Raw genomic sequence first — 27,560 nt, 5'->3', positions numbered from 1 at the left:
TTAATGATAAATCAGGATAGTAAGATATGCTGTTGATGGTGATGATGATGATGTTGATGATGACTATGATGATGATGATAAGTATAAGTATTTGTATTACTTAAGTGTTGTTGTTTACATATGCTCTGAATTTACATATTCTATATTGAATGTATTTAATATTCTCAGTTTCGACACAATGTGTCGTCGTGGTGGTCATTTTATTTTTTGGCATGTTCTCATGGTAACATAAAAAGGTGGTTTAGACACTGTTGCACCACACTTATGACAAGCCAGAGGGCTCCATAGGACTGCAGCTACAGAAGAAGTCTTCCTGAACAAACCATGCCACTGCAACATCCCCTCCTCGCCCTCTCCTCATTTCTTTTCTATCTTTACTGTGAATTGTCAATGTTTATTATTATATATTAGGATGTGTATATGAAGTCATGTCATTGTATTCTTTCAGAGGGCCTTTTTAACATCTTTAACATTTTAGGCCAACACTGGCTCATTTACAGGTTTACCCTTTTGTACAACAAGCAACCAATTGTCAAATAAACTCAATAAATGAAATAAGGAAAAACGTAAATAAAGACGAAACCTATCAAAAGTAATTATCTTAAAAAAAAGCACAACAGTACTGACTTTAAAATGCATGATTGGATACACTGCCCACTGCCTATCTATCTGTCAGCAACAACTGCACCAAACCTTTCACCCTCTCTGTGTGTGTGTGTGTGTGTGTGTGTGTGTGTGTGTGTGTGTGTGTGTGTGTGTGTGTGTGTGTGTGTGTGTGTGTGTGTGTGTGTGTGTGTGTGTCTGTGTGTGTCTGTGTGCAATGTAATCGTTCCCTTCTGCTGACTGGAGGTCAGCCCTAGTAGGCGGGTTGGAAGCTCTTTACTCCCCTCAGTCCCTTTTATCTTGTCCAGGAGGACAGACCCAGCTGAGCCCAGGACCTCCACCTGCAGACCTGTTTGAAGGATTTCAGACTGCCCCAGCTCTAAATTCCAGGTGGTTTGACCTCTGGACGTTTTAAAATGCCGCTGTCACGTTCCCTGTCCATGACGTCCCTGAGCGGGGTGCTGCCGGCCTGGGAGGAAGACGAGCTGCCTGTCGAGGACCTGCTGCTCTTCGAGGTGGCCTGGGAGGTCACCAACAAAGGTCAGATCAAAAGTGTGATAATAAGATAAGATAAGATAAGATCGCCCCAAGTTCTCTCACACAACTTCCCTTCTCCGTTCTCTACACTGGCTCCCTGTAAGAGCTCGCATCCAGTTTAAGACTCTGGTGCTAGCCTACAGGGCAGTGAAAGGAACAGCTCCTTCCTATCTCCAGGCCTTGGTCAAGCCCTACACCCCCGCCCGACCACTTCGCTCTGCTGCCTCGGGGCGACTGGTTGCCCCGTCGCTCAGAGGTCCCTGCGGCCGATCCACCCGGTCACAGCTTTTTTCTGTCCTGGCCCCTCAGTGGTGGAATGAACTCCCCACTGACGTCAGGACAGCAGAGTCGCTGCCCATCTTTCGGCGCAGGCTGAAAACTCACCTCTTCAAGAAGTACTACCCTGAGCCTTCCTCGTAGCACTTATTGCATTCGTATTAGTTGTTGCATTTACTGTAGTCGTATCAGTCCGCTGCACTTATTGAATTCGTATTCGTTTACTGCACTTATCCTATTCGTAGTGGTTTGTAGCACTTGTTATATTCGTATTAGTCTGTTGCAATTATTGTTTTCGTAGTAATTTGCCTCTGCACTGTACTTTTGCTCTGGTTTATGCTTTAAGATGCTTGTTTAAGAAAGGAGATGCACTTATGACTTCTGGTGACTAGTAGTTCTCTTGAATACCTATGTTGAATACACTTCCTGTAAGTCGCTTTGGATAAAAGCGTCTGCTAAATGACTGTAATGTAATGTAATGTAATAAGATAAGATAATCCTTTATTAGTCCCGCAGCGGGGAAATTTGCAGGCTTACAGCAGCGTAGAATAAAGTGCACACAAGAGACATAGTAGAAGAAGACAAGATAAAAAATAAAAAATGAAAAATAAGATAAAACAAGTATTATAAATAAGCAATAAAAAAAACAGTAGAAAAAACAACAATAACGGAAATATTATATTTACAGACAGAAACACCCCCCAACTATTTTAACTATTTTAACTTTTTAACTATTATTGCAATAATAATAATCCAATAATAATCCATCATTTCCAAAAGAAATTAGATGTTTGTATTGATGTATCCATGCAGTGAGCATGAACACAACAACAGAAGGCCTTCGTACAGAATACTGAATAATGACATTGTATTTTTTTTATTTCACTATACTTTAAACATGTTCATGTCCTGTTCAAGTATTTGGGTATAGTATATGTGCAAAATCTAAATCAGACCTTATGAAGTGAAAAAGAAAGATTTCTCTGATTGCATAATAAGAACAGTAAAACTCTGGTAGTATTAGTTTTACTTTGCGTAAACTGCCTGTTTACCCCCTTGTAAATCAAATATGGAAATCCAGTGAGCATGGAGACAGAGTCAGCTGCCTCTGAAGAGTTAAACATTAAACTGCTGATAAGTGGTGGAAGAGGAACAGCTATTACTTTGGCCGGTTTAGCTGCTGATGCTAATATGTGTCAACAATGAAAAATGTGTTTCTAATTATATATACACCATGATTTGACTTAGGCCTGGACATAGACTGAGACAGAGACAGAGACGGAGACTCAAATTCAGACTCAGACTCAGGCAGAGAAAGCGACAGAGAATGGGACTGAGACAGAGACAGACACTCAGACATAGACAGAGAAGAGACATACTACTGAGGAGGCTGAGGTCATGATCTCTGTACTTTGTTGACTGTGGAGGTTTTGTAACCTGTTCCTTGATGGTCCACCAGTGACCAGAGCACCTTTTGGTTGGGGCCCCAGTATGTCATCCAGTACGCTGTGGTGTGTAAGGCTAATGTTACCATGCTGTGGTTCTATAATGGTGTGGACTAACATACCATATCTGATCAATTATATAATATAATATAATTCTTTGCTTTCATATTATGATTAGTGTTTCCTGTAAACAGCAACTGAAGCACTGTGCATCTGTAAAATGTACATGTTCAATCTGTTCATGTTCATAATCTGTGTAATCATTTTCACGTTGTGAACCTGAGCTGGTGTGCCTCTACGCAGTCAGTATGTGGTCATGTTGTCGAACAGTTCAGAGGTTATCGGCCTTTCTGCTGTTTTCTCTGCTCTCAGCTCTTATCTAACGCCAGCTCTCTGATGCAGTTTAGACGTCATTTTGGGCTCATTGATGGTCGTTCATATCAATATTTCTCTTTCTGTTGCCACGTGAGAGACTGGGACAAACATTTCCACATGTTTTAGTCTGTTTTAAAATAGAAAATTCTGTCTGTGTTTCACAAACTAGACGAAATAGCCTAGTATCAACACAGGATCACTGGAGACCCATCTGAGCCTTTAGGTTTAATTGAAGAGTGGCAAAACAGAGAGGACATTGGATGGTAAATGGACTTACATTTGTATATAGCCTTTCTAATCTTCTGACCACCCAACGCTTTAGACTACATGTCTTCATTCAACATTCACACACATTACACTGATGGCAGAGGCTGCTATGCAAAGTGCCACCTCCTCATCAGGATTTAATCTAATCATGCACACATACACACCGATAGCACAGCCTTCAGGAGTAACTTGGAGTTCTTGCCATGTCAAACCCCCGATCTGTCGATTAGTGGACGGCCTGCTCCGTCACCGCGGCCACCATTTGATATTTGACATTGAACTGGTGGATGGATTTCACGAGATCAGTTTGTATTTCATTTTCCATTTTGTATTTGCATAAAATCATCAGTTTCAGTTTCAGACAGTGCCTTCGGTGTGTTTGTGTGAATGGTAAGTTTAGATCCTGATGAGCAGGTGACACTGTGTATGGTAGCTTATATGCAGCATACAGCCCTCTGAGTGATCAAGGACTAGAAAGGAGCTTTTAAACTACAAGTTTATTTACCATCTAAAAATTTTCCATACGCAGGTTCCCAAACCAACAGTCAACTGCATAGAGCTCTGAAAATAACTTTTGCCTTGGGACACTGTGCCTCTCGAGGTCTCTTAATAGCTCCCATCATGGATGTATTGCACACTGGCTTATTAATATTAATATCCAGGGCTTTTTGAAAACGAAGAAACATTTGCATTCAAAATGTATGATGGCCTATAAACATGTATAATCTAGATTCACCCATTAAAAAAAGTTACAAAATGTGATGATAATTGTGACCATATCAGATATGGCAACTTATAACAGAACAGTAAGTTTGATCTGAGAGGTCAGCTATGGACGTACACAAGACTCATAACTAATAAATTACACAAAAATGTTTTACTTTAGGTCAAACTATGACTCTGAGCGTCCTGACTACAAAAGGCTCATAATCCCAACCTGTAATATGTTCAGTGAGTGTTTTAAAGCCACTTATCCTATGAGGAAAATGAGACACAACCAAACTTATATGTCCCCATGTCACTTGGACTGTCATAAAATAAAAAAATATAACAATGAGGGGTTTGAACCAAGCATGTGAGCTCATTTTGTCAGCCCTTTTGACCATCTAACCTTTAATCATATGTTTCTGTAGAACAGGGTCCCAAATGTAAAACTGCATGACCTTCATCCTTTTCATCGATGTTAATGTTTAATGTATAGAAGAAGCTTAAAAAAACAGGACTTCAGAGCTGTCTTTTCTTTGCACGTCAACCTGCAGTTGGAGGAATCTACACAGTGATCCAGACCAAAGCCAAGATCACGGTGGATGAATGGGGGGAGAACTACTACATGATGGGGCCCTACTTTGAACACAACTTCAAGACCCAGGTGGAGGGCTGCGAGCCGCCAAACCCCGCCATCAGGAAGGCCATGGACGCTCTCATCCACAACGGCTGCCAGGTAAGAGAGGGAGTACATATATGCTGATTACATATATTATTTATATATATTTTATTAAATATATTTACATATGTTGGCTGCTAAACTACCGGCTTAGGAATCCCCTATTCTACCATCCAAACAATGTCACTGTGTAGAGAACCTGACGATGACGATCCAACGTTCTCAAAGGTACCTAAAATGTCAGGCTCAGTTGCAGGGAAATGTTCATAAAATGATCAATTCTAATGGATTCTTGCACATTATGAGTGTTACAGTATAAAACATTAGAAATCCTGAAGAAACAAATGTTCTATGTTTTTGTTCTTTTCCTTAAGACAAATCTTAAACCTAGAATGACCACATGTAGGGATTCTTCTTCTACTTAACTTAAGACACTTAACTTTTTCTACCATTGTTACTTGCCGGCAGCTGTGAGGCGCTGTCATCACAGTATGTCTTCAGTGCACCCAGGCACACTGGAGTTAGTTTATGAAAACTGATTTGCTGATGTTAATGCTGCAGGTTCATTTTGGCCGCTGGCTGATTGAAGGCAGCCCCTTTGTGATCCTGTTTGACATTGGCTCTGCAGCCTGGAATCTGGACCGCTGGAAGAAGGACCTGTGGGAGACCTGCAAGATAGGCCTGCCCTACGAAGACCGAGAAGCCAACAACTCGCTCATCCTGGGCTCCCTGATCGCCTGGTTCTTCAAAGAGGTCAGCTGCTGTTCAGCCTGCTGATCAGCACACTACTTATCAGTCAATATCATATATTTCAACCTTTTATCTCCGGCTGCCATCTTATGGTTACAAAAGTGTGAAATGGCCAGCTTTAAGTTAGTTACAGTTAGGTAACCACTGCTACTTCCAACTTTGTTTCCTAGTTAACAGACCAGCTGGGAGATAAGCCCAATGTCATTGGTCATTTCCATGAGTGGCAGGCGGGTCCAGGCGTTATCTTCTCTCGCTCCCGCAAGATCCCCATGGCAACGGTCTTCACTACACATGCCACCCTGCTGGGACGATATCTTTGTGCTGGAAATGCTGACTTTTACAACAACCTGGACAAGGTGAGAGGTCGGGATTGTTGGCCATCCAGTAATCTCTATAAACAGATATCTGCTTATGAATGAGGACCTGTGGGCAACGGGACAAGGTTTTGGTATAAAGAAGCATTCTGGTTGCCGTTTGTAATCTGGGCTGACCAATCACATTTGAGCAGGCTTTGGCTAGATGCAGGTAATCAGTCTGTTTGGAGACTGATTGCCGCTGAATAATAAACTGTTAACTGAGTAAAGCTTTAAAGTAAAGCCTCCTTTCGTACACATTGTCTCTCAAGTTGCTAATCAGACTGTAAACAATAACCCGCACATGGAAGAGGAAGTCTTGATCTGAGTTTGGCCAATCAGTATATAGATGCATGCACATACTGTCACTGCTGAACACTAGAGTGTAACATATATGGTCACAGAGCAGGCCATTGCTACACTATTATTTAAGTTGACAACTGTTTTGATTAACAGATTAGGAACACTTGGTCATGGGTTCTTGAGAGAAAGTCTGGAGTCTGTGTTTGACGACTCTAGACTCAATCTTTACTAGAGACAGAGATTCTTGTCTCTTCTACTTTCCTATTGTAACAAAAGCAGGCTCTTATAGGCTGACACTCTCTGGAAGCATAACATCTAGATGATCTATCACAAATAGAAAGAAAAGCATTTCAAGGAGTGGAATTACCAACTAAGATCCACCCCTCTTTTATAACAAAATTGATTGATTTGAGCAAGCACGAGGAGATACTGAACAGGCGTTAGTAGCACATTGATGCATTGAACGATATGTGGGTGACGACTATAGATATTGTGACGACTATAGATATTAACTGTAGCTAGATGAAGGGATGGATGTTTTTGACTCTTGAACACATTTCAATTCTTTAATATTGAGTATCTGCCTGTACCAAGTCAGAGCTGCTACCTATTTCTTTATTGTGAATAGCTTGATTTTAGTGTTGCATTTTTAACATGTTTTATGTGTTTGTGGCTTGATGCTCATTTTTTATCTGCTGCTCATGGTGTTGCACTCCTTTGTTCACATGAAAAGTGACAGAAGTATTCAAGTGACAATTTGAGAAAAGGAGAGGGGAGTCTAGTTTCAAGTGTAAATCCTGCCAACTCTCATACACACCTGACCAATCAGTGCATTGAGTGGGCCCAATCCAACGTTGTATGGGGGAGCGGATTCAGACGCTGTTTGACCATGCAACAAGAACTGAGTTTGAGACTCCTGTGTACTCTCCATAAAACCTGATGCTCCGTAAGCCATAACGACTGACTTTGTGTACGTAGAGACATTCTAAAATGATTCTCATACAATCAAAAATGTCTTTAGCACCAGCATTGAGCAGCCAGCAGTTTTTAAGATTACAAATAGAATTCCTCATTGGTTTCGAGTGTTGGTCATAATGGTGGCTGCTTGTTAAAAATAGGTGTCTTCAACATTCCAGGAACTTTGACAAAGTCACCTGTTTAATGCTTGATTGCTTGAGAGATTATTTGGCAGAGACTTAAGCATTTAGAGCTACAGTTATCCACAGGGTTTGAAAAGTACGCTCAGAAATACTCTCACATGTAACTCCTCGACCTACAAAACAACACATGAAGTCCCCATATGATTCACCTTCTATCTATTACCAAAACCACAACGTGGCCTCATGCTGCCCATGTGACTAAACACGAGTGATTATCACACATCTCCCACACATTTCTACTTGACCACATGAACAACATATTCATATCCACAAACATGACAATAGCAATATGCAATTTTGTACCCACACATGCACACGTAGTTGTGTTCACCAGATTCATCAGATTTATCTTCACATTCAAAGGTTCAGGCCAAAAGAAAATCACAGCCTTTTACAGCCACTTAGAGCATCATTAGTGATGTTGAGTTGTGTGTTGAGGGCTCAGGGTGATGTTTGTAATTGGCATCCTAAAGGTCAGCATGGAGGTAAAGGCCACTCACTGAATGGATAATTGACGGACAGGTAGCTTGTAACAGGAAGTCCAGAGGAATCATATCAATATGCATTTTCAGTTCTGTTGACACAATGCAAACAGGATAGAGGAAACAAAGCAGTTGTATCTCCTGTGAGCAGACAAAAACAGTTTAAAGTTTAATTGGCAGGGACTAATGGCAATTGGTGAGGAGCCTCTCAGTCCAATCATTCCAATCAATGGGTATGGATCAAAAATTCCTTTGGACAGACCTACAACTTACTAGTGTAACAAAACACGTGACGTGGCGCTAACTGACGAGCTGTGATGGTGTAGCATCAACATGTCTGTGAACAATTTTGCCGTCTTTGCCATCAGACTTTGAAGATAACTTCAACACATCAAGCAACCATGACGCTGTAAAACACGAGTATCATGTTATTGTTTCTTTTAATGATGTTTGCTGCATTTACACAAGCAGCGACACATCAACTTTATTAAAAACATTTTTCAAAGGAAGCGAGTTACATGAAGCGACAAACCCACGGCCGATATTTGTCGCTGTATGACGGGCGTGACCCGGTACAAAGAAAAGATGCTGTTTAACCACATAATTACGTCAACAACACTTGAGCAACAGTTCAACGGCGACCCGCCGACAATAGAGCTGGCCAAGTTCGGCCTTTTGGTTGCTTTTATCGCTGTGGTGTGAACATAGCATTAGGCTTAACCAGCCAATCACACTGTTTGAATGTAGTAAATTCAATTATAAACACATTCCTTTACCTATTCTGAAAGCCTCTCTCTCTCAAAAAATCCATTAGATAGACGTTTATATGTTTGTCCTTCATGCATCTGCACACCTTTTGGCAGGTGAAACGTTGAATTTAAGTGCTGAGGAACTTTCCCAGACTTCACCGTGATCTATTGGCTTGGATTGTACCTGTACATCCCTTTGGACAAAAGTGTCTGCCAAATGAATATGTTATTGTAAAGATGACTACTAATTACATACATAGAGCAGACTTATACAAAAAGAATCATCACTTATTACCTACTAGTGAGTGGCGGTGTCTGTAAACGCAGAGACCCTGTCCTCAGCCCGTACTTTCTTATTTTGTGTTTCTGGGCAACTATAAATTTGCAGTGTCCAGTTACCAGATCCAAGGCATGTTTCCAAGAGGTAGCTCTGATATATAAAGTAGACACAGCACCAAAATAAATGCAAATATAGCCAGGCAAAATTACAAATCTGGTTCCAAAAGTTCATCTGGGGTTGGCGAGCACCCTAACACTCAATAACTGTGGAAAAATGTCAAAACCATTGAAATATTATAAGAATTAGTATAGGCTAATGAATATAAGAACATTAGAATGATTCGTCCACAGGGCTAGAGGACCAAATCGAAATGTCTGACAAAACTAAAACAGCACCATGATTATATTATTTGTCCATAACTTTTGACCATGTCTGTCATATTCACATAGGAACAAAATAGCATGTTAGGCAAGCACAGCAGCCTATACAAATAACTGGATTTATTAAGCACCTCGGTCTATGAAAGAACTGTCCTCTTAGCTTTGAGAGCAACCCGCGCTCACAATAATACCTTAATAAGCCCACTGAGTGGCCCCGTCAGACCGTGGCCCTAGTGCTGCAGCTCTGGCTCCGCTGCCAGTATTTCAAAGAAAGGTCTATACATGTGACTGGGTGACACTAAGCTATTTACAAATTCTGAACTATATCACTAATGCTGTAAAATATCACATTAATGAGACTGATTCTTTACAATGATGATGCTCCAAAACCATCAGCATTAATATTGGAATAAGTGTGTTTAATGCCACACCATCCTAACTCATCCAGCAGGGCTTATTCTGTGAAAATCTGCAGTTACATTACATTTTCTTTCTTTCAGTGCTTAAATATTTTTGTGAATAATTCTATTTTGAACCTAAAAGGTTAAAAATGAGAATCCTTTAAATAATTGCCCCTCACACAGTATCGACCCGTCTCGTGTGTGTGTGTGTGTGTGTGTGTGTGTGTGTGTGTGTGTGTGTGTGTGTGTGTGTGTGTGTGTGTGTGTGTGTGTGTGTGTGTGTGTGTGTGTGTGTGTCTGTGTGTTGTAGTTCAACATTGACAAGGAGGCGGGAGAGAGGCACATCTACCATCGTTACTGCCTAGAAAGAGCAGCGGTACACTGTGCTCACGTCTTCACCACAGTTTCCCAGATCACCGCCGTGGAAGCCAGCCACATGCTGCACAGGAAGCCAGGTGGGAAAGCTTTTCACTGTGACCAACTTCACAGACTGTGTCCCAATACCCATGATACCATAATATTTAGTATGCCATAAAATATTTAATAAGTCCTAACACATAGTTTGTCAAATGCAGTATGCCAAAAATACCAGGATGTCCTACTGCATCCGATTACATTTTGCAGTATGCAAGCCAGCACGCTTTTTCTGCTATTAAGACCTACAATTCTCTGCATGGCAGATATATGAGCAAGAGGATAAAAGTTCAATGTGCAATGTTAATAAAAGAAGAAAAGATCAGAAAATGTGTTTACAAGCTAGAAAAGCTAACAGTTAGCCTACCCTACCTCGAACAAAGAAGTGGTCGCCATGGATACCGACCAGCAGGCAGACATGAACATCACAGCTCTCAGAGATTGAATGCCCTATTAAATGTAAAAGTGAAACAGCCCGGGAGAAACACAAGGAGAAGACATTGCGTGAAAACCAAGAGGTCCTCTTTCCTAACTATACTCAACAAAAAAGGACGGTAGAAGAACAACCTCATAATACTTACTGATTCCAGCTACATCTGGCAATATACTATAACTATGCACGTGTATCCAGTGAGTGCATCGGCTTAGATTGAAAAATTGAATATGAACACCTTGACAAAGATAACCCCCTGCGTACCATCAAATACTACACCAAAGGAGATGTCATGGTCCAAGGGAATGAAGCCAACCTGGAGTCATTTGAAGAGGCATTCTCCATGTTGAAACCTGAGAAGATCAATGAACCCTCCGACAGTGAAGACGATGAGAACCCAATTGAAAACCCCATCATCTTGTACATCTATGCCTCTCCCACATCTACCAGCTCCAGCACCCAACTGAAGGAGAGTATGGCCCTTTTGCAGCTAATCTTTGCTGAATTAAAAGAGGTGACCCAGGCGAAGCTGTCTGGCCCCTCAGACAACATTCTGATGGGAATCTATATCTCTGTGCTATTTATATACCTCCAGTAGATTTTAAAACAGTCCCAGCGAAATGTAATTCTAACTTGAGATCTGAATGGTCGAACAGGAACTGAACCTTATGTCATTGACCCCCAGGGCAACCAACATGTGTTTGGTGAGCTCCCTCTGTTTACCACACCAACCATCATCAGCTCATCGGAACAACCTTGACTTTAAAATAAATCAGTGGCTTTAGGTCTGTACATAGTTAACAGAAGGTTCAGAGGGACTCTTTAGGGTGATTCACATACTCCTCAGCTCTGGTGCCTACTGATTATGCAATCACTGACATGGACCCTTCCACTATCAGTGCATTTACAGACAGACGACAATCTCCCCTTTCAGACCACAGCCACATAAATGTGTTCTTTAAACTCTCAGGTCAAATGAGTGACACAAAAAGGGAACCCAGTAAACTGCATAGATTAAATCTTCCTCACAGACGGGCTCCAGACGAAATTTGTTGTGGCCTCGAACTTACCTGATCTAATGAATGACTTGTTAGTATTCTGTATGATCAAAATCACCATGTCCCTACCAGTGATGGTGTAAACAAGGCCATAGATGATATCAATATGATATTTCATAAGGCAGCTTTAAAAGCTGACCTTGCAAAACAAAACAAAGCCTGTTAAGAGTCAAAACGCTGACAAATGGTTTGGTCTAGAATGCAAGACCATCTGAAAGACATGAGAAAAATAGCAAATGAAAACATTGGCAAACAACCAACGAAGCCATATGCATTGGTATAAATTATTCCGTAGTATTCTAACTTAAAGAATACTAGATGTGATGACGAAAACTTTATCTTAAGTGAAAATCAAATTGGTCTCCTCTATATACACCGCACCCCAACCATGTATATACCCTTCAAATTTTTATTAACAAACACGTACACCAAATAAAAAATGATACACTTTTTTTTATTGATTTCAAGAAAGACCAGTTTACCATACATAACCATATCACTGAACATAGTATGAGTTAAACCTACCTTTGTATAACCATAACAGCATCATGGAGTTTCAACAGGGCAGTGAATGCAATTAAAGAAAAAGCTTCAAGAGCTCTAAATGCAATCAAGAGAACATTTTATCATTTCCAATTTGCAGTTAAAATGAGTCTTAAAATATGTGATAGTGTCATCAGCCCATTGATCTGTACGGTAGTGAGGTATGGGGTCTACTCAGTCATCATAGCTTAATGATTGGGACAAACATCCAACAGACTTTAAATGCAGAATTCTGCATATACATTTTACACATAAACATACCAACAAATGCATGTAGAGCAGAATTAGTCAGTTAGAGGCAGAGGGAGAGGAGAGAGGTGCTGAGTGTATCATAGGAAGTCCCCCAGCAGTCTATAGGCTGGTCCAAGCAAGCCAGAACCAGTATGAGCATAAATATGAGCATTATCAAAGAGGAAGGTCTTAAGCCTACTCTTAAATAAGGTGAGGGGGTCTGCCTCCTAGGCTGAAACTAGAAGCTGGTTCCACAGAAGAGGAGATGATAGCTGAAGGCTTTGGTTCTACTTTTGGAGACTCAAGGAACCACAAGTAACCCTGCATTCTGGTCAAATACCTAGAATTATTTCTCTGCATTGTTTTGAGACATGATGTGCCGGATTTTTGCAATGTTTTTGCAAAGTCCTTGACGTTTGTTTTATGTGGGAATATAAGGACATATCCTGAAAGATAACTCTAAGATTATTTACGGTAGTGCTGGATGCCAGGGCAATGCCATCTAGGGAAACTATAACATTAGATAATTGATTTTGGAGGTGATGGGCCTAGTAGAATAACTTCAGTTTTGTCTGAGCTTAACATCAGGAAGTTGCAGGTCATCCAGGTTTTGCGTGCTTCAGGCATGTTTGGAGTTTAGCTAAAAGGTTGTTTTTTTCTCGCTTGATCAATAGATTTAATTGGGTATCATCTGCATAACATTGGAAGTTTAAAGTTTAGAGTTTTTTCTGATAATATGGTTTAAAGGAACCACATATAAGAGTTGGTCCAAGCACAGAACCTTGTGGAGCTCCGTAACTAATGAACAACTAGTGGTGTTGAACGCAGCACTAATGTCTAACAAGACAAGTACAGAAACATGTCCTCTGAAATGCTTAAATAAACTATTGTTATGTTAAAAGTCACACAACTGATTTGTGACTGCTTACTCAAGGATCTTAAAGAGGAAGGGAAGGTTAATTCCAGGTTTTAATTACAGCTACTTTAAAGGATGATGGTAACTAGCCAGTTATTAAAAACTTCTCACTATGCATAAATATCTAATACATTCCTGTTTACATTCAGTTTATACATTTTGCAATTAGTGTCTAAAACAAATATATATTTATTTTAAACTGTATATTATACCCTTAAGTTTAAACTTCTGCACTGTTTAATTTCTTAGATATAATATTTACGTGTTTTTCTTCATACATATTTAATAGTATTGTTTGAGGGAGCCTAACATCTAAGATTTTCATTGCCAACAATGATTGCTTCTCTGTAATTCTTGTGTTCATTTCAATAAATAAGATGAAACTGAAACTGAAGCTCTCCTTTACTGTGATGATGGCACAGATCTGGTAACCCCGAACGGGCTGAATGTGAAGAAGTTCTCAGCCGTGCACGAGTTTCAGAACCTGCACTCCACCAGCAAGGCCCGCATCCAGGAGTTTGTCAGAGGACATTTCTATGGGTGAGTGGAGTGGTTTAGTTTGGTTATGATCCATCTTCCATTGATTTATTAGGTTCAAATGTTTTGTGTAATTCTTAATTCTTCTTCTTCTGGCAGACATCTGGACTTCAACCTGGAGAAAACCCTCTTTTTCTTCATTGCCGGACGCTATGAGTTTTCCAATAAGGGAGCTGATATTTTCCTTGAATCGCTGTCCAGACTCAACTACCTACTGCGGGTTAGCCCTTTTACCCTTGCATCCAGTTTCTGTGTGCATTAAATGTATCAACGAAAAGTTGCGAAAAGTACACCTTCAAAAGAATTGTAACCAGTGGCTTAAAGTGGCCCTATTATGCTTTTCCACTTTTTCCCCTCTTCTTTAGTGTGTTGTATATTTTTTTGTACATGTAAAAGGTCTGTAGAGTGTGAAACCTGAAGTCCACGCCTAAAAGGAGTTACCCTCCTCCTCAGAATCACTGCTCCTAAGCTGCCTGAAATGGCTCCATTGAATTCTCTCCTTCACTTCTGTAACTTTATGAGGTCATAATGTTACGGAAGTGACGTAAAACTCCTTCCAGCTAGTTTGGCCATCAAACAACAAAACTGAGAGACGGAGCTGAAGCTCCGGAGGAAGAGTTTTTTGAAATGTGAAACGTTGACCAATCACAACATAGCGGGCTAGCTGACCAATCAGAGCAGACTTTCTGGAGGGAGGAGCAAGCGCTATAACGGATCATTTCAGAGAGAGAGGGAGAAGAGGTGCTGCAGGACAGCCAGGTGAACAGTGATGGAGGGCCTACTATCTCCCCCCCACAGACATTATAACATTGTAAACAGAAAGGACAAGTGTAAATTCTTCAGCATGCATTTCTGTCCAAAACACTAATTCATCCTGTTCCTCCTATATTCTCGATCCACAGGTCCACCGAAATGATATGACAGTGGTAGTTTTCTTCATCATGCCAGCTAAAACCAACAACTTCAACGTGGAGTCACTGAAGGGACAGGCGGTACGCAAGCAGCTCTGGTATGCCCTCATATGGTTTACATGACAATCCAATACCAACATAAAGATATACTATACTATCCATGCAGTATATACATTTGACATCATATATATACTGTATGTATATAAAGCGTTTGGCCAAAAATCTACCCCGATCCAATTCAAATTTTGCACCAGCATACTTGATGCCAAGCAGAATTTATGAACTTTCTCAGGTAGTTTCAGTGACAGCAAAGCTCTCCATTGTGTAATTGTATAGGTATACAGTTTCACAAATTCAGACCAGGAAGCTACCCAGTACAACGACAATCTGATCTGCTGGCCTCAAAGCATCTCCACTGGGAGACTGTCCTCACCTGAAAAAAAATAGATCAACCTCTTGTAACAATAGTTACTGTTGTCTCTAAGAAGCAAATATAAATGGGGTGTGACGTTGTTGCAATATTGCAAAACCTCTTGGAGGTTGAGGTTGAAAGAGAGCTTCCACCTTCTATTACTGAAACATTCATGTAACCATGTCCATGATCTTTGTCCAATCTTAACCAAACAGTCTTTGTGCCTAAACCTAACTTAACCTTATAATAGCAGTTGCACATGGGCCGGCTGTGGCTGGGAAGGCAGTGCGGGTCGTCCCTCAATCAGAAGATCGGCAATTAAATCCCGGTTCCTCCAGTCCATGTCCATGTGTCCTTGGGAAAGACACTTAACCCCACATTGCTCCCACAGGCTGTGCCATTGGCATGTGATTGGGTGTGAATGTTTGAATAGTTCTGATGGGCAGAACTACACCTTGCATGGTCGCCTTGCCATCAGTGTATGAATGAGTGTGAATAGGTGAATGATGACATGTAATGTGAAAGGGCTTTGAGTGGTCGAGAGACCAGAAAAGCGCTATACAAGTAGAGAGGCATAAAAAAGACTTGAATTGGGGATGCCAAGACAGTTTTTCAAACGTCTAGATATAAAAAATAGGACCTCAGGGTTGAGGTTGGACTCTCAAAATCTCTGAAACTGATGTCATCCTAATAGATAGTTAATAATGACTGCCCCAGTTTTTGACTTCATTGTTGGCACATGAATTTTGGTTTTGTCTAGCAGTGCATGTGAAGTTCATGAGTTTGGGGTAAATGGTAAATAAAACCGTATCTATTTGACTTTCACAGGGATACAGCTCACAATGTGAAGGAGAAATTTGGTAAAAAGCTGTATGATGCTCTGTTAAAGTAAGTAAATGGAGACTGTAAGTGAATCCACAGCTCTATTGATTTTACACAGTGTACATCAACACTCGTTCTCTGTGATCAATGATGATTACGCATGTTCCATGTTTGTGTTTATTGTTTGCTCTATCCTCAGAGGGATGATCCCAGACATGAACTCCATTCTGGATCGAGACGACTTCACCATTATGAAGAGAGCCATCTGCTCCACTCAGGTAGTGAAGGTTTTCACTTCTCTGTTTCTGTCTAAACTAATATGGGCATCTGTTTGAATTGATTTTCTTTATTAGCTGGCTATCTTGGATTTTTCATCATCTGATATATATATATATATATACATACACATATAGAAAACATATAAAAACAAAATAAATATATATACATATGTATACACACACATATATATACATATGTATACACACACATATATGTATACACACATATATATACTAACCAAGACAGTTTTGATACATTTTATTTTGTTTCTGTCGAGGTTAAATGAAGTGTGTTTTACAATGATCAGTCAGGTGAAATTACTGTTTAATGTCAGTCTGGTGGGTTTGAGGAAAGCATATATTTATTTTGTTTTCCGTAAGTTAATACATTTTAATAATTGTAAAAATCCCTGATGATTTAATTTATTGTATAATAGGCGATATATTTTCCTTTTTTTACAAGCTAGTTTGGCTAACCGGCAAGTAAAACAGGTTGATAAAGCTTATTTTTCACTTGCATGAGGCCTTCCACTTGCCTAAACACAGAGTGTACTTTCCTAAACAAGCAGGCAGGCATTGAGGCACCACTGACAGCCTGGTTTCCTGTGGCAGGTTTGGTGTGAATTGACTTTACAGCACGTCTACTTGCACAAATCCATCTTTGGGTTTTCGTTCTCAGATGGGATTCTGTTGTAACGCAGCCCAGGCTTGTCTCCTCTTTGAAGGATTGACCCTTTGCTAGCTATGTCACTGTGGAGCCCACACTGTCACTAACTGCACTCCATGAAAAAATGTTATGAACATTTTGGAAAAGCATCACTATTACAAAACGTTTAACGATAACAAGCTCAAAATCCATTAAACCAGCCTGAAAACAACTGCACGAGAGTCCATGGAGCAGAGACGGATAGGTGTTAGACCCTGGTCAGAACGGGCCTTTCTCCCTGGGTAATGACAGCCATTCAAGATTGAAATTTCTGTTTTCCACATTATTAATACTTCTCAAGTTTAGTCCTCCTGGGGAACCTTCCTGTTAATGAACAGTTCCATTCAAGGAAGCGATCGAATAAAATAAAGGGTAACTGGTTTTGCTTTGTGTCGTGATGCGAGACAGTAATCAGATATCTTTAGGTTTAGATAATGCCTGCACTGATCAATAGCTCTCAGAAACCCCTCCTGAAAGGTTACTAGTCGCGGACCACTGACTGAAACAATCATTAGGTAATTTCTCCTCCCTCCACTGCTTTATATGAATGCAGCAAAACATTTTTACATTTAGGAATAGGAATTCAGCTGATATGCCACAGAGTAATACATGAAACCAGACTGAATATACACATTATTTATCTGTCCTGTGGAATTTTCAGGAGAATAAAGCATCTTACAGTCTTTAATCCTGGTGCAATGAGCGTAAACTATATTGATAGATTAATTGATTAACATTATCATCCTTATGGGAAATGGATTTAAATCAATTCAGGACATTTTTCAGGACCGTGACCCCCTTTAAAAAGGCAATGAGTAAAACCACATGCTCCAAAGAATTAGGGGTCATTCCACCTCTACAACTGGGTCCATACGCTCTAAATGTACAATCATCAATACGCAAAATTCAACCTAACTGCTGAAACACTGATAACGGTTGCTATTTTATAAGCTTAATGTGTGGCGTCGGCCTATAGCTTATGTTAGCCATTTGTGTTTACTGTGACACTATACGGGGCTGTGTGACAATACGTCTTATGTTTATTGGATTGAACCCAAAGTGGCAGAAAAAAACAAAGCGCTCCTGGTGTCGTCCTGCCAGCAACCAGGAGACCACGCTGCCTAGAGGAGAGCGTGCAGCAGCTACGGGAGAGGGACCTAATTCAGCCAGCACAAACCCCCTAGCGCTGGCAGCCACAGAGGGCTGGTGGAGTGCTGGCTCTAACCTGTGTAGCAGCAGCAACAGAAAGTTTGCTGATGCAACGGGGAGTCGAGGCGGTCCATCTACCAGGGCCATCGCTGTACTCAAATTAATGTAATCAAATGTTATCAAAGTATAAAACGCTTAGGGAAAATGGACATATTGTAAAAAGGCCCTCAGAGCACCTCTACCTCTTTGTCCTCTTGTGTCGGACTGAGAAGAGACTGGACGCTACAGTGACTCACTATAGCCTCTCCAGGTACAGGTGGTATTACAAGACAGGACGCTAGCTGGTTAGCATGCTCATTTCAGTAGTGATCTCTGTCTTTGACACAATTTCAACACTGTAACCTCTTAACCTTCTACAGATCATGCTGGTTCATTCATTGAATGTTTTAAGCTAAAATGATGACCACATATTTTCAGTTTAAAGGTGCAATATAGCACCTTTAAACTGAAAATATGATGAGGTAAATCTTATCTAAAACGTTGTATATATTGACATGTAGGGAAATGTGACGATTGAAAATTCCATCACACAATCAAAACTGACCTTTCCCCTCTTTCAAACAAAAACTGTATGTAGAGACAAAGCCTCCCTCCGGTGACCACTCACAACATAGTGGACGACTCAACAGATCCCATCCTTTCCAACATCAGACGCATCGGCCTCTTCAACTCAAGGAACGACCGCATCAAGGTAGACGACATCCTCAATGCTTCTTTTATGTGTTCATCATCAGTGTGTTCTTTACTAAAGTCCGTCAGTGGGAAGTTCTTAGGCATGAGGGGCCTGGTGATGATGAACACAATACTTTGGTCAGAACAAGGGCTTCATGTCAACAAGTAAAGGGAATTTTGTGAAAAAAAAAGTTTGCAGCCATGCGAGCAGCTCTATGAAGCTGCACACAGCTATGTTTTGAGCCAAATCACTAAAAAAACATAATAGTCAACCTCATGCTGATACTAGAGGCAATTTCAGTAGAATGCATGGTGTGGAACCATGAATGTCCGTACAAAATGTGTGCAATGTGGTAAAAACCAGGGAGTCACCAAAGCCAGTCAGATGCATCCTCTGGGAACCATGAACTTCTGCTCAAAATTCCATGGCAGTCCATCAACTGCATGTTGAGATATCTTAGTCTCGGCCAAAATGGTAGACTGACCAACCAACTGATGGACCAACGTTGCTGCTAGCATGGCTCATAAAGAATTCAATCTTTTCAGTGTTTTATCTATAATTATCATGTCATTATGAGCCAATCGTTGTTCCTTTTTGTTGATTGGTCTGTTGGTAAAATGTATGTTATTTGATGTCAACCAGTGCAAAAATAGGTATCAAACCAATCATGTATTAAAGTAATAAAATATTTGTTTAGTTGTTCTGTAAGCTTAGGACATTCAAACAAGTGAAATACTAACTTCATATAGCCACAGTTTATTGTGGGAGCTCTTTCAGCTGAGAAGTCAGCTGTTCATCAAAAAGATAAGGTCTACATGATGAGTTCTAGAGTCACTCATGATTTGTATTGAGCATGGGTGTGTTCAGTAAATTTCAGGGTAATCTGTCCATTGTCCACAGGGGAAACAGGACCCAATAGCAGGACCCCGACAAAAGGATAAGGTGTAGGTAAACATTTACATGTCAGCAGAGCTTCAGTTCACAGTAAGAAAGTCAGAAGAGGCAAACAAATCAGGAAGGGATGAGGCAAAAAACATGGTTGGAGGAAAAATAGGCAGAGATATCAAAAACCAGGAACATGAGAACTGGAACATATGGCACAGAGGACAAAGACGAACTGGCACAGAGACAGGGGAACCAAGGGTTTAAATACACTGGGGAGGTGAAGCTTATTAGACACAGGTAGAAACAATTAGGGGTGGGGCAGACAATAACACTGACAAAGAGACAAAAAGGCAGGAAGAAAAGTGATCTGAAACGAGAGGAGAGGTAAGAAAAACAAAAAGAAATAGAAAATACTGAATAATGATAAGTAATAAAAAAATTACTTTGGAAACAGGACGAGACATGACACATTTTGATTATTAAATGTCTATAAGAGAAAACATTTGATAAAAGGAATAGGAGCTTTTCACAACAGCATGTTATAGCAGGGTAAACGCATGTTTTACTGATGTCCCATTCTATTTAGTGTCACAGTCATTCCAGTGGGCTAGCATGCTCAGTACCAAGGCCCTGGCACACCTAAATGGAACAGGGCCATAATAAATGTTATTAAAAACACCTGTGTTTACCCTGCAATGACAAGTCAAAATGGCTGCTGTGAAAAGGGCCTATGGTAGTAGCTGAAAGGTACAAACACATTAAGATTCATCCTCTAGGAACCATTTTCCACAGCAAATTTAAGGTCATAAAATATTTCACATACTGCAGCCAAGGACAAGTCCCAGTGGTGACCTAAGCTTTGAGAACGTCATGTTTCCACTCTATATGTCTGTGAAAATGTCACCCTGTCTGTCCTCTCAGATCATCTTCCACCCTGAGTTCCTGTCCTCCACCAGCCCTCTGCTGCCAATGGACTATGAGGACTTTGTTCGTGGCTGTAACCTTGGAGTGTTCCCATCCTACTATGAGCCATGGGGATACACACCTGGTAACCTCACATTGTAACCTGCAATCATGCATGCATCTACACACACACTGATGAAGGTGACAACCTTCTTGATGGTGTATTAGTTAACCTGTCACCAACAACTAAAAAACAAATCTCTTTAGGCAGATTCTGCATTCACATGTAGAATACGTAGGGAACAGGAAGATTTTGATATCTGAAGTGTTCAGATTTCCGTTTGTAGTCCAAATAGAATTAAAAAATAAAAGAGGATGAAGAAATTGGCTGACATGTAATCTGGAAACCAACTGGATATCATCTGATGATGATTTAACTTTGTGTGGCTTCATTCAAGTCATCTCAACACCAACTCCAGAGTCTCTAATCTCAAGTTGCTAACCGAACTGAAAACAACGAGCAGCAGAAGGAAAAGGAAGTCTTGGTCTTGATATCTGCTTGCTACACCAGAACCCCTGATATACAGCCCCTTGCCCCCAGAGGCTCATCCATCGTCAGGCCGAACGATGGTGGATCAGAGATTGACAACAACCATACTGTACCTTTTCTGAGCTGTGTTGTATTTCCCCAGGTGAATGTACTGTAATGGGCATTCCCAGTGTGACCACCAACCTATCTGGTTTCGGCTGCTTCATGGAGGAGCACGTGTCAGACCCTGCTGCCTATGGTGTGGACACACACACATACACATTTTGTCTTATAATCAGTCTGCTTCATGTCAAAACTCCAAGAGTCCCTTCATTTTGAGGAATTATATGACTGTCCTTGTGTGTTCTACACTCCCCATTTGTCCTCACTGTCTCCATCAGGTGTTTACATCGTGAACAGACGATCTTGTTCGCCAGAAGAGTCCTGTAACCAGCTGACCCAGTTCATGTTCAGTTTCTGCCAGCAGTCTCTTCGCCAGCGTGTCATCCAACGTAACCGAACTGAGAGGCTGTCTGACCTGCTGGACTGGAGATACCTGGGACGGGTCTGTTTCTGCTGCACCACCACCACAGAGATGTTGATGGGAATATACAACATCTAGCAGGCAGAATACTAACTCATGTCTGCATACACAATTCACATGATGATAATCAATACAACTCTTTGAATGCATGGAAACAGTGAGGAAATATAGCTTCAATCAAACCATAACAGAGCTGTTTGAAACTGAGCTGGAGTCACGAAAAAGACAAAGAAAGACCCAGCTCAAGAACAAGCTCAGTTGAGTTCCTCTACTGGATGTAAATTTGAGACAGAAAAGGGACGTCTTCTTTAGGGCAGTCCCTCCTGTCATTAACCTGTCTCCTTTTTCATTCTGCAGTTTATAGGTGTTCAGTTGTTGATATACATCTCTGCTGACTTGTGATTTGCAGTTCTACGTACACGCCCGCCATCTGGCACTTAACAGAGCTTTCCCAGACAAGTTCAAGATGGACCCCATGGCCCCCCTGAAGGTGAGGAATGCTGCACAAGAGAAGGAGGGAGTTTGTGAGGAAGTGTCTGAACTAGAGAATGAATACCTCTGCTGGGTCCAAAGCCATCACATTTAAATAAATAAAAAATGCAGCTGCAAAAAATTGGCAATTTTATGAAATTGAACTACTTTAGGTGCAGTAGTTGATGGGAAATTAGTGAAAATGCATGTATTATTGAAACATCTTCTGGGTGTTTTTTTTGTACATGTCTATGTGGGATTCATATGAGAATATTTGAAGTGATATATTTGGAATTCATTCATTAATTCCAATAATGTACAGTTTATTATTGCTGAGGGCTTTCAATTTGAGTCTCAACACATGTTTACTCATTTCCCAAATGTGTCCCCCCTCTTTGAATCTGTGCCTCAGTCTGACCCGTCCCATTCTAAAGCATGAAGGTGCTCTTATGCCTGTCAGGCTTATTACATTTATGTACAGTGGATACTTTTGGATTGTACCCACATTTGTCAGACTTTAATTAGCAGCTAAACATGTGGATGAATGACAACACATCCTGGAGTGTGCTGATGCAGATCCCTGCAGAGTTCCATGAAATAAAACTGATATCTGGTAACACAATGATCAGGTTTGATACACATTTTAATTTCACAGTCACAATTAGACTTCATTTTAGTTTGTCATTAACATGGAATGGATAAAAGAAAGAAGAGTTCAACACATGGCAAGAAAGAGGGGGTAAGGTATAGAATAAAATGCTGTAAAGAAAAATTTAAGCAGGAAGAGGGTTAGAAAAAAAGAGAAAACGGTAGAAGGAAAGAAAGAGGAGAATAAAAGGAATGAATGATCGCAGAATCATTTGCGATAACGCCTTTGTCTCCACAGGAGGAGGGTTTCCGTTACCCACGACCCTACTCGGTGCCCCCCTCTCCCTCTGCCTCGGTCCACTCCACCCCCCACCACAGCGATGTGGAGGACGACGATGATGACGAGCCCTACGATGAAGACGAGGAGGCTGAGAGGGACCGAATGAACATCAGGGCCCCCTTCATGTTGGGTGCTGTGCCAGAGGGCAAGAAGAAGCAACCTGGCGAGTTCAGAAACTGAGAAGCTGCAGACGAAACACAGGTTTACAGTCAGTCACAGTGTGACATCCTGATGGATGTGTAGAAAATTTAAAATGAAAAGGCAATCCAAAGTTTGTGACAAGTTTAGACAAAATATTAAAAGGCCTGAAAGACAGACTCCTTTTCTCAGGCTCAGTTAATTAGGGTGTCCCCCAAAGTTCCATTCTAGGCCCACTGTTGTTTTCATGCTTCCATTTAGTCAGTTTATACAAAACACGGATGTTGTCTTCAATTGACGCTTCGCTTAGTCCCGCACTCGAAAACCAATTATAGCGTTGCATTGGCCAGCTCCAGCCAGGGTCCGTCAACTAACCGACTCTGCTCCATAGACTCTCATCAATGGTTTCAGATGTTCCTCATTTTCAGGCTTGTTAAGTGGATTTGAAGCTCGTCATAGTTAAATACTTGTTACCTGGAGAGGTTGGAAGGAAACGTTACGTTGTAACATAAAAACCTGTGGAGCTAACATCAGTAGAGCATGTTAGCATTATGAGTTTGCAATTCTATGCTACGGCAGCTACTGAGGGTATACTGAACGTATAAGCCTACCCAGCTTTACAGGAACAATGTTGTTCCTTAATTTCATTGTCCTTTGTCTGGATCTCCAGGTGATGTGGTGGTTCACTTTTACACTTTAGCTCGTGTCTCTATCTTTAAACCTGTAATCATTCTGATACCTCCTTCAAAATATATTGTAGTCTGTTTTGTCTGCTTCTGTCTGAAATGGCTTTTTTGTTTTTCCAAAAATTTGAATTTTTGTTCAGGGAGTGCAGTTACCTTTCAGTGTGGACTCCATGGTAACATAGCTCTGACAGTTTGATGGAGTAGCAAGAGGGGGTGGGGCTTAGCCAAGGATCACTTGCTATGCAGATGCCATAGTTATATGTTCTAATGCAAATGTTATGTCTGTCTCAATGGCAATGAAATAAAAAAAAAACTATTATACAAATTTTCACCCCTCTGTGCTTGAGTTAAGTTATTTCTTGGTCAAATAGTGATATTTTAGTTTGTATGTATTGTACAACATTGTTTTGGCTCAATAACAGATGAGGTCCAATATTGATGTTGCTGATGGCTGATAAGTTATACTGTGTGTGTAGACAGGGGTGTCCCTATACTTTTGGCAGATATGGCCAGAGGTATTTCCTATACATTCCATCCTCTCTGAACACAGAATCCTTCTCAGAGAAAATGCCCCCAAAACATGGTGTATTTTCAAATTTGTTGCAGCAAAATCTCTCTTTGGTTACACCCTTCATTTACATGGCCATAAAACAATTGATTAATTAGAATACTTGATAGACCCTTATAAAATACTCAGACATTCTCTGACCAAATAGTGCTAAGAATTCCAACTTTTTATTAAAACATCACATTTCAAACATAGTCAGAGAATTCATATTTACAAAACAGCTGTTCTTCTTCGTCACACAACTTAGACTCAAAAACAGAGACAACTTTAGAAATGTATTAAAGGCGATCAGAAGTATTCTCTCTTCCACACCGGCAGCTCCTGGAAATACACCTCATCTGGGTTTTCATCGGCTAGATGAGAGAAAGAGAACATGAAAATTCACTTATGAACTAAAAATATATAACAAATATAAAATATAAGTTTTGATTAAAGACAGAACAAAAGACACAGTCTCTTTCAACTGAATGTTGTGAAAGTCCTTAATAGTCCCTTTTTTACTTGAAATTAGACCTCCATAACACTTAATAATATCAAATATATATATAATATAATATAAAATGTAACACTTGTTATATTTTATCCCCAGTTACTTTTAATTTTCGATAACAAAAGACCTTGAAAGTATTGAAAAATCCTCACGGTAACGATCTGAGAGTTGGAATCCTGCTTCAACCTGTTAATAGTGTGTCTAGCTTTGTCAACGGGTTCAGAGTGACGATGGTAAAATACATTTGTGTTTATCACCAAATATGTTTCCTTCACTTTTAAAATCCAGTTTTACAGCTCCAGTCCAGTTGAACATTATGAACTCCCTAACGTCTCAGTGAATGGCGTCCTCTGCTCTGACTGCAACACATGGTGACATGCTCATGCTTCACTTCTTCTGTGGCTCACAGCATCACGCTTTATGGATTAAGCTGACTTTTACTAACTACAGGCTGCCCTAACAAAAAACAGACAATTACATCCTGCGCTCTATATTTTGATTTAATAAAAATAAACACCAGGATCATAAAGATACAAATACTGCAGAGCATCGTCTCGATAAATCTGTGATTATAAGAAGGATTTAGTGTCTGAATAATTGACATCGAATTTCAATTTCTTTTTAACCAAAAAAAAGACAGTATTAATATAAACATTTCTTGTCTCCGCCCGTCCTGTGAGTAGATGGACCCGTATGCATGCTGCTCTCACCTCCCTCTTTGGCCTGCTGCAGGAAGTGGAGCAGGACGGTGGCGGCCTGGTCCACGCTCAGCTTCTCTGTGTTCTGACTGCGGGTCTCTGACAGCGAACACACAAACACACACACACTGATTATCCTGAGCCAAAGGTGCTTCAGGCTCCAAGAAACGTTCTAATGATACATGACACAGATGTCTGTTCTACTTGAACTAGAACCTCTGTTGTACCTAGGTGTAACGTGTCATAGACATCTCCTTCTTTTCGGTCCTCTGAGATGAACCTTCGGCCCTCTGGGGAAAAAAAGAATGAAAACGACTTCTGGAATGTGATGTAGAAACACAAAGGGAATCAGAGTGTTCTTGAATAAATACATGATGACAATATGAATATGAATAAACATCCACATTATGCAGTATACCCATGACACTGTAAAAGAGCCCAGTGCATTTACCATAAAAGAGTTGTTTTTGTTAAGTGACAGCAGCTCTGATTTCACAAAGTCACGTGAACAGAAGTGATTGGTGGACAAAGACTGGCACCATGAGATCAACAGAAAGAAAACCAAAATGCCATCAGTGCATTACATATGTACATATACGTATTTTTGGCTATCCAAAATAAATTTAATTTAATGAAAATTGAATATGTGTCTGTATTTATTCATATGTTGAGACTATTCATTTTTATACTGTAGCATTGATGTATCTAATGTTGAACACTGGGGTCTCTATGTATAAAAACGCATCATTAGGTATAAATACATACGAGTGCCCTTGAGGTACAGCATCGCCTGCGGGGTCCAGTTCCTCCTCTGGAAAGAGCCCTTTAATGAAGAAACAACTCTGTATTCTTCTGCTTTGTGATCCTGTCAGCTAACAATCCGTGATACTCATGTTGAGCTCTCTTCCTTTATAGTACACTCCATGAGCCAATAGTTTAATTAAGAGGACAAGCTTTACCTTCGGTGCGCTCCACGACTGGGAGATGAACGAGGCCAGCAGTAGCAGCGTGAGGACATAGGTTGTTGTGGTAGTCTTCAGACCCTGAGGAGGAGACAGACACATGGGACAAACGCGTCCATTCAGGACCAGTGCCAGCATCCCTCCCAGAGACAAACCAAGCCTTACATTCACCCAATAACTTTGAAACGTAAGTGCAAAAGAGTATATTATAGAGATCTGAAGACACGAACATTGTTTAAAAAAAAAAAAAAAACACAGCAAAGTTATTTTTTAATCAGAATATTTAATGCAGTTAGGAGAAACATGCATTAGGGGATTCGGGTTATTCGGATTAAAGGAAAACTTTTCCTACATTGTACTTACTTTCATGGTGTGGCGGATCCCGGGAGCCTGGTGTCCAGCAGAGAGGATGAGGATGAGGATGAGGAGGCAGAGGCTCGGGATGCTTGCTGGCAGTGAGCCCGCTCCCTGTATTTATACCCTCCGGGCCTGGGCGGGGGACCGGCTCAGCCTCGCTCCTTCATGATGCCAGCAGCCTATAGGTCAAGCCAATTTGTTGACACGGAGGCGGTGAGGAGAGCCGATCGATCCGACTCCTTTCATTGAGGATACTTGTGAATTAAAACAGCTGCCATAAGCACTTTCTGCTCCATGTATCAACATTACACATGTTGGAGCTGCAGGCCGTTAACGCCAAAGCGTGGTTGCCTGGAGACGCTGTCACTGTCGATAGGAGGATGAGAAATTAGTATTATTTACTTCACTGGAATATTGATATGTTTGCACCTTGCTCACTAGAGCGGAACACAAGAGAGATGAGAGCCGGGTTTTATGAATCAAAAGGCCACACTTCCAATTATGAATGTAATC

General features: G+C 40.7%; 2 protein-coding genes across 3 annotated transcripts in view; one reads left to right on the top strand and one right to left on the bottom strand.

Moving 5' to 3' along the window:
• Nucleotides 1-869: 869 nt before the first annotated feature.
• Nucleotides 870-24,278, top strand: gys2 (glycogen synthase 2). 2 transcript variants are annotated; one of them, XR_008532369.1, is made up of 17 exons: nucleotides 870-1,143; nucleotides 4,763-4,944; nucleotides 5,449-5,640; nucleotides 5,808-5,993; nucleotides 10,056-10,200; nucleotides 13,763-13,880; nucleotides 13,977-14,097; nucleotides 14,780-14,886; nucleotides 16,029-16,088; nucleotides 16,222-16,300; nucleotides 18,793-18,906; nucleotides 20,695-20,821; nucleotides 21,369-21,464; nucleotides 21,607-21,770; nucleotides 22,159-22,239; nucleotides 23,107-23,647; nucleotides 23,736-24,278. XR_008532369.1 is itself a non-coding variant. In XM_054624795.1 (16 exons), the coding sequence occupies exons 1-16, from the start codon at nucleotides 1,020-1,022 to the stop codon at nucleotides 23,326-23,328; spliced, it is 2,118 nt and encodes a 705-aa protein (XP_054480770.1). In that variant the 5' UTR covers nucleotides 870-1,019; the 3' UTR covers nucleotides 23,329-24,278. The 2 variants fall into 2 exon arrangements, 1 of the variants encoding a protein (XP_054480770.1); XM_054624795.1 differs by having other exon boundaries at nucleotides 23,107-24,278.
• Nucleotides 24,279-24,828: 550 nt separating this feature from the next.
• The window catches only part of spx (spexin hormone), a 6,764-nt gene continuing 4,032 nt past the window's right edge, over nucleotides 24,829-27,560 (bottom strand). Inside the window, exons 2-7 of the mRNA XM_054625101.1 lie at nucleotides 27,054-27,139; nucleotides 26,688-26,771; nucleotides 26,494-26,551; nucleotides 25,956-26,018; nucleotides 25,741-25,827; nucleotides 24,829-24,893 (exon numbers count right to left, since the gene is read on the bottom strand). Coding sequence (XP_054481076.1) covers nucleotides 24,829-24,893; nucleotides 25,741-25,827; nucleotides 25,956-26,018; nucleotides 26,494-26,551; nucleotides 26,688-26,771; nucleotides 27,054-27,139 — 443 coding nt within the window. The remainder of the gene's footprint in view (nucleotides 24,894-25,740; nucleotides 25,828-25,955; nucleotides 26,019-26,493; nucleotides 26,552-26,687; nucleotides 26,772-27,053; nucleotides 27,140-27,560) is intronic.

This window comes from Anoplopoma fimbria, chromosome 23 (assembly GCF_027596085.1).
Source record: "Anoplopoma fimbria isolate UVic2021 breed Golden Eagle Sablefish chromosome 23, Afim_UVic_2022, whole genome shotgun sequence".
Lineage (NCBI taxonomy): Eukaryota > Metazoa > Chordata > Actinopteri > Perciformes > Anoplopomatidae > Anoplopoma > Anoplopoma fimbria.
Note: the sequence above shows the minus strand (reverse complement) of the source record. Positions and strands in the feature narration are given on the sequence as shown.

Bases quoted from the DNA above. Each gene is read 5' to 3' on its own strand.
- gys2 (XM_054624795.1), top strand. From the start codon at position 1,020: ATGCCGCTGTCACGTTCCCTGTCCATGACGTCCCTGAGCGGGGTGCTG. The intron at 4,945-5,448 runs GTAAGAGAGGGA...TTAATGCTGCAG, and splicing joins TCATCCACAACGGCTGCCAG to GTTCATTTTGGCCGCTGGCT. The intron at 10,201-13,762 runs GTGGGAAAGCTT...ATGATGGCACAG, and splicing joins CATGCTGCACAGGAAGCCAG to ATCTGGTAACCCCGAACGGG.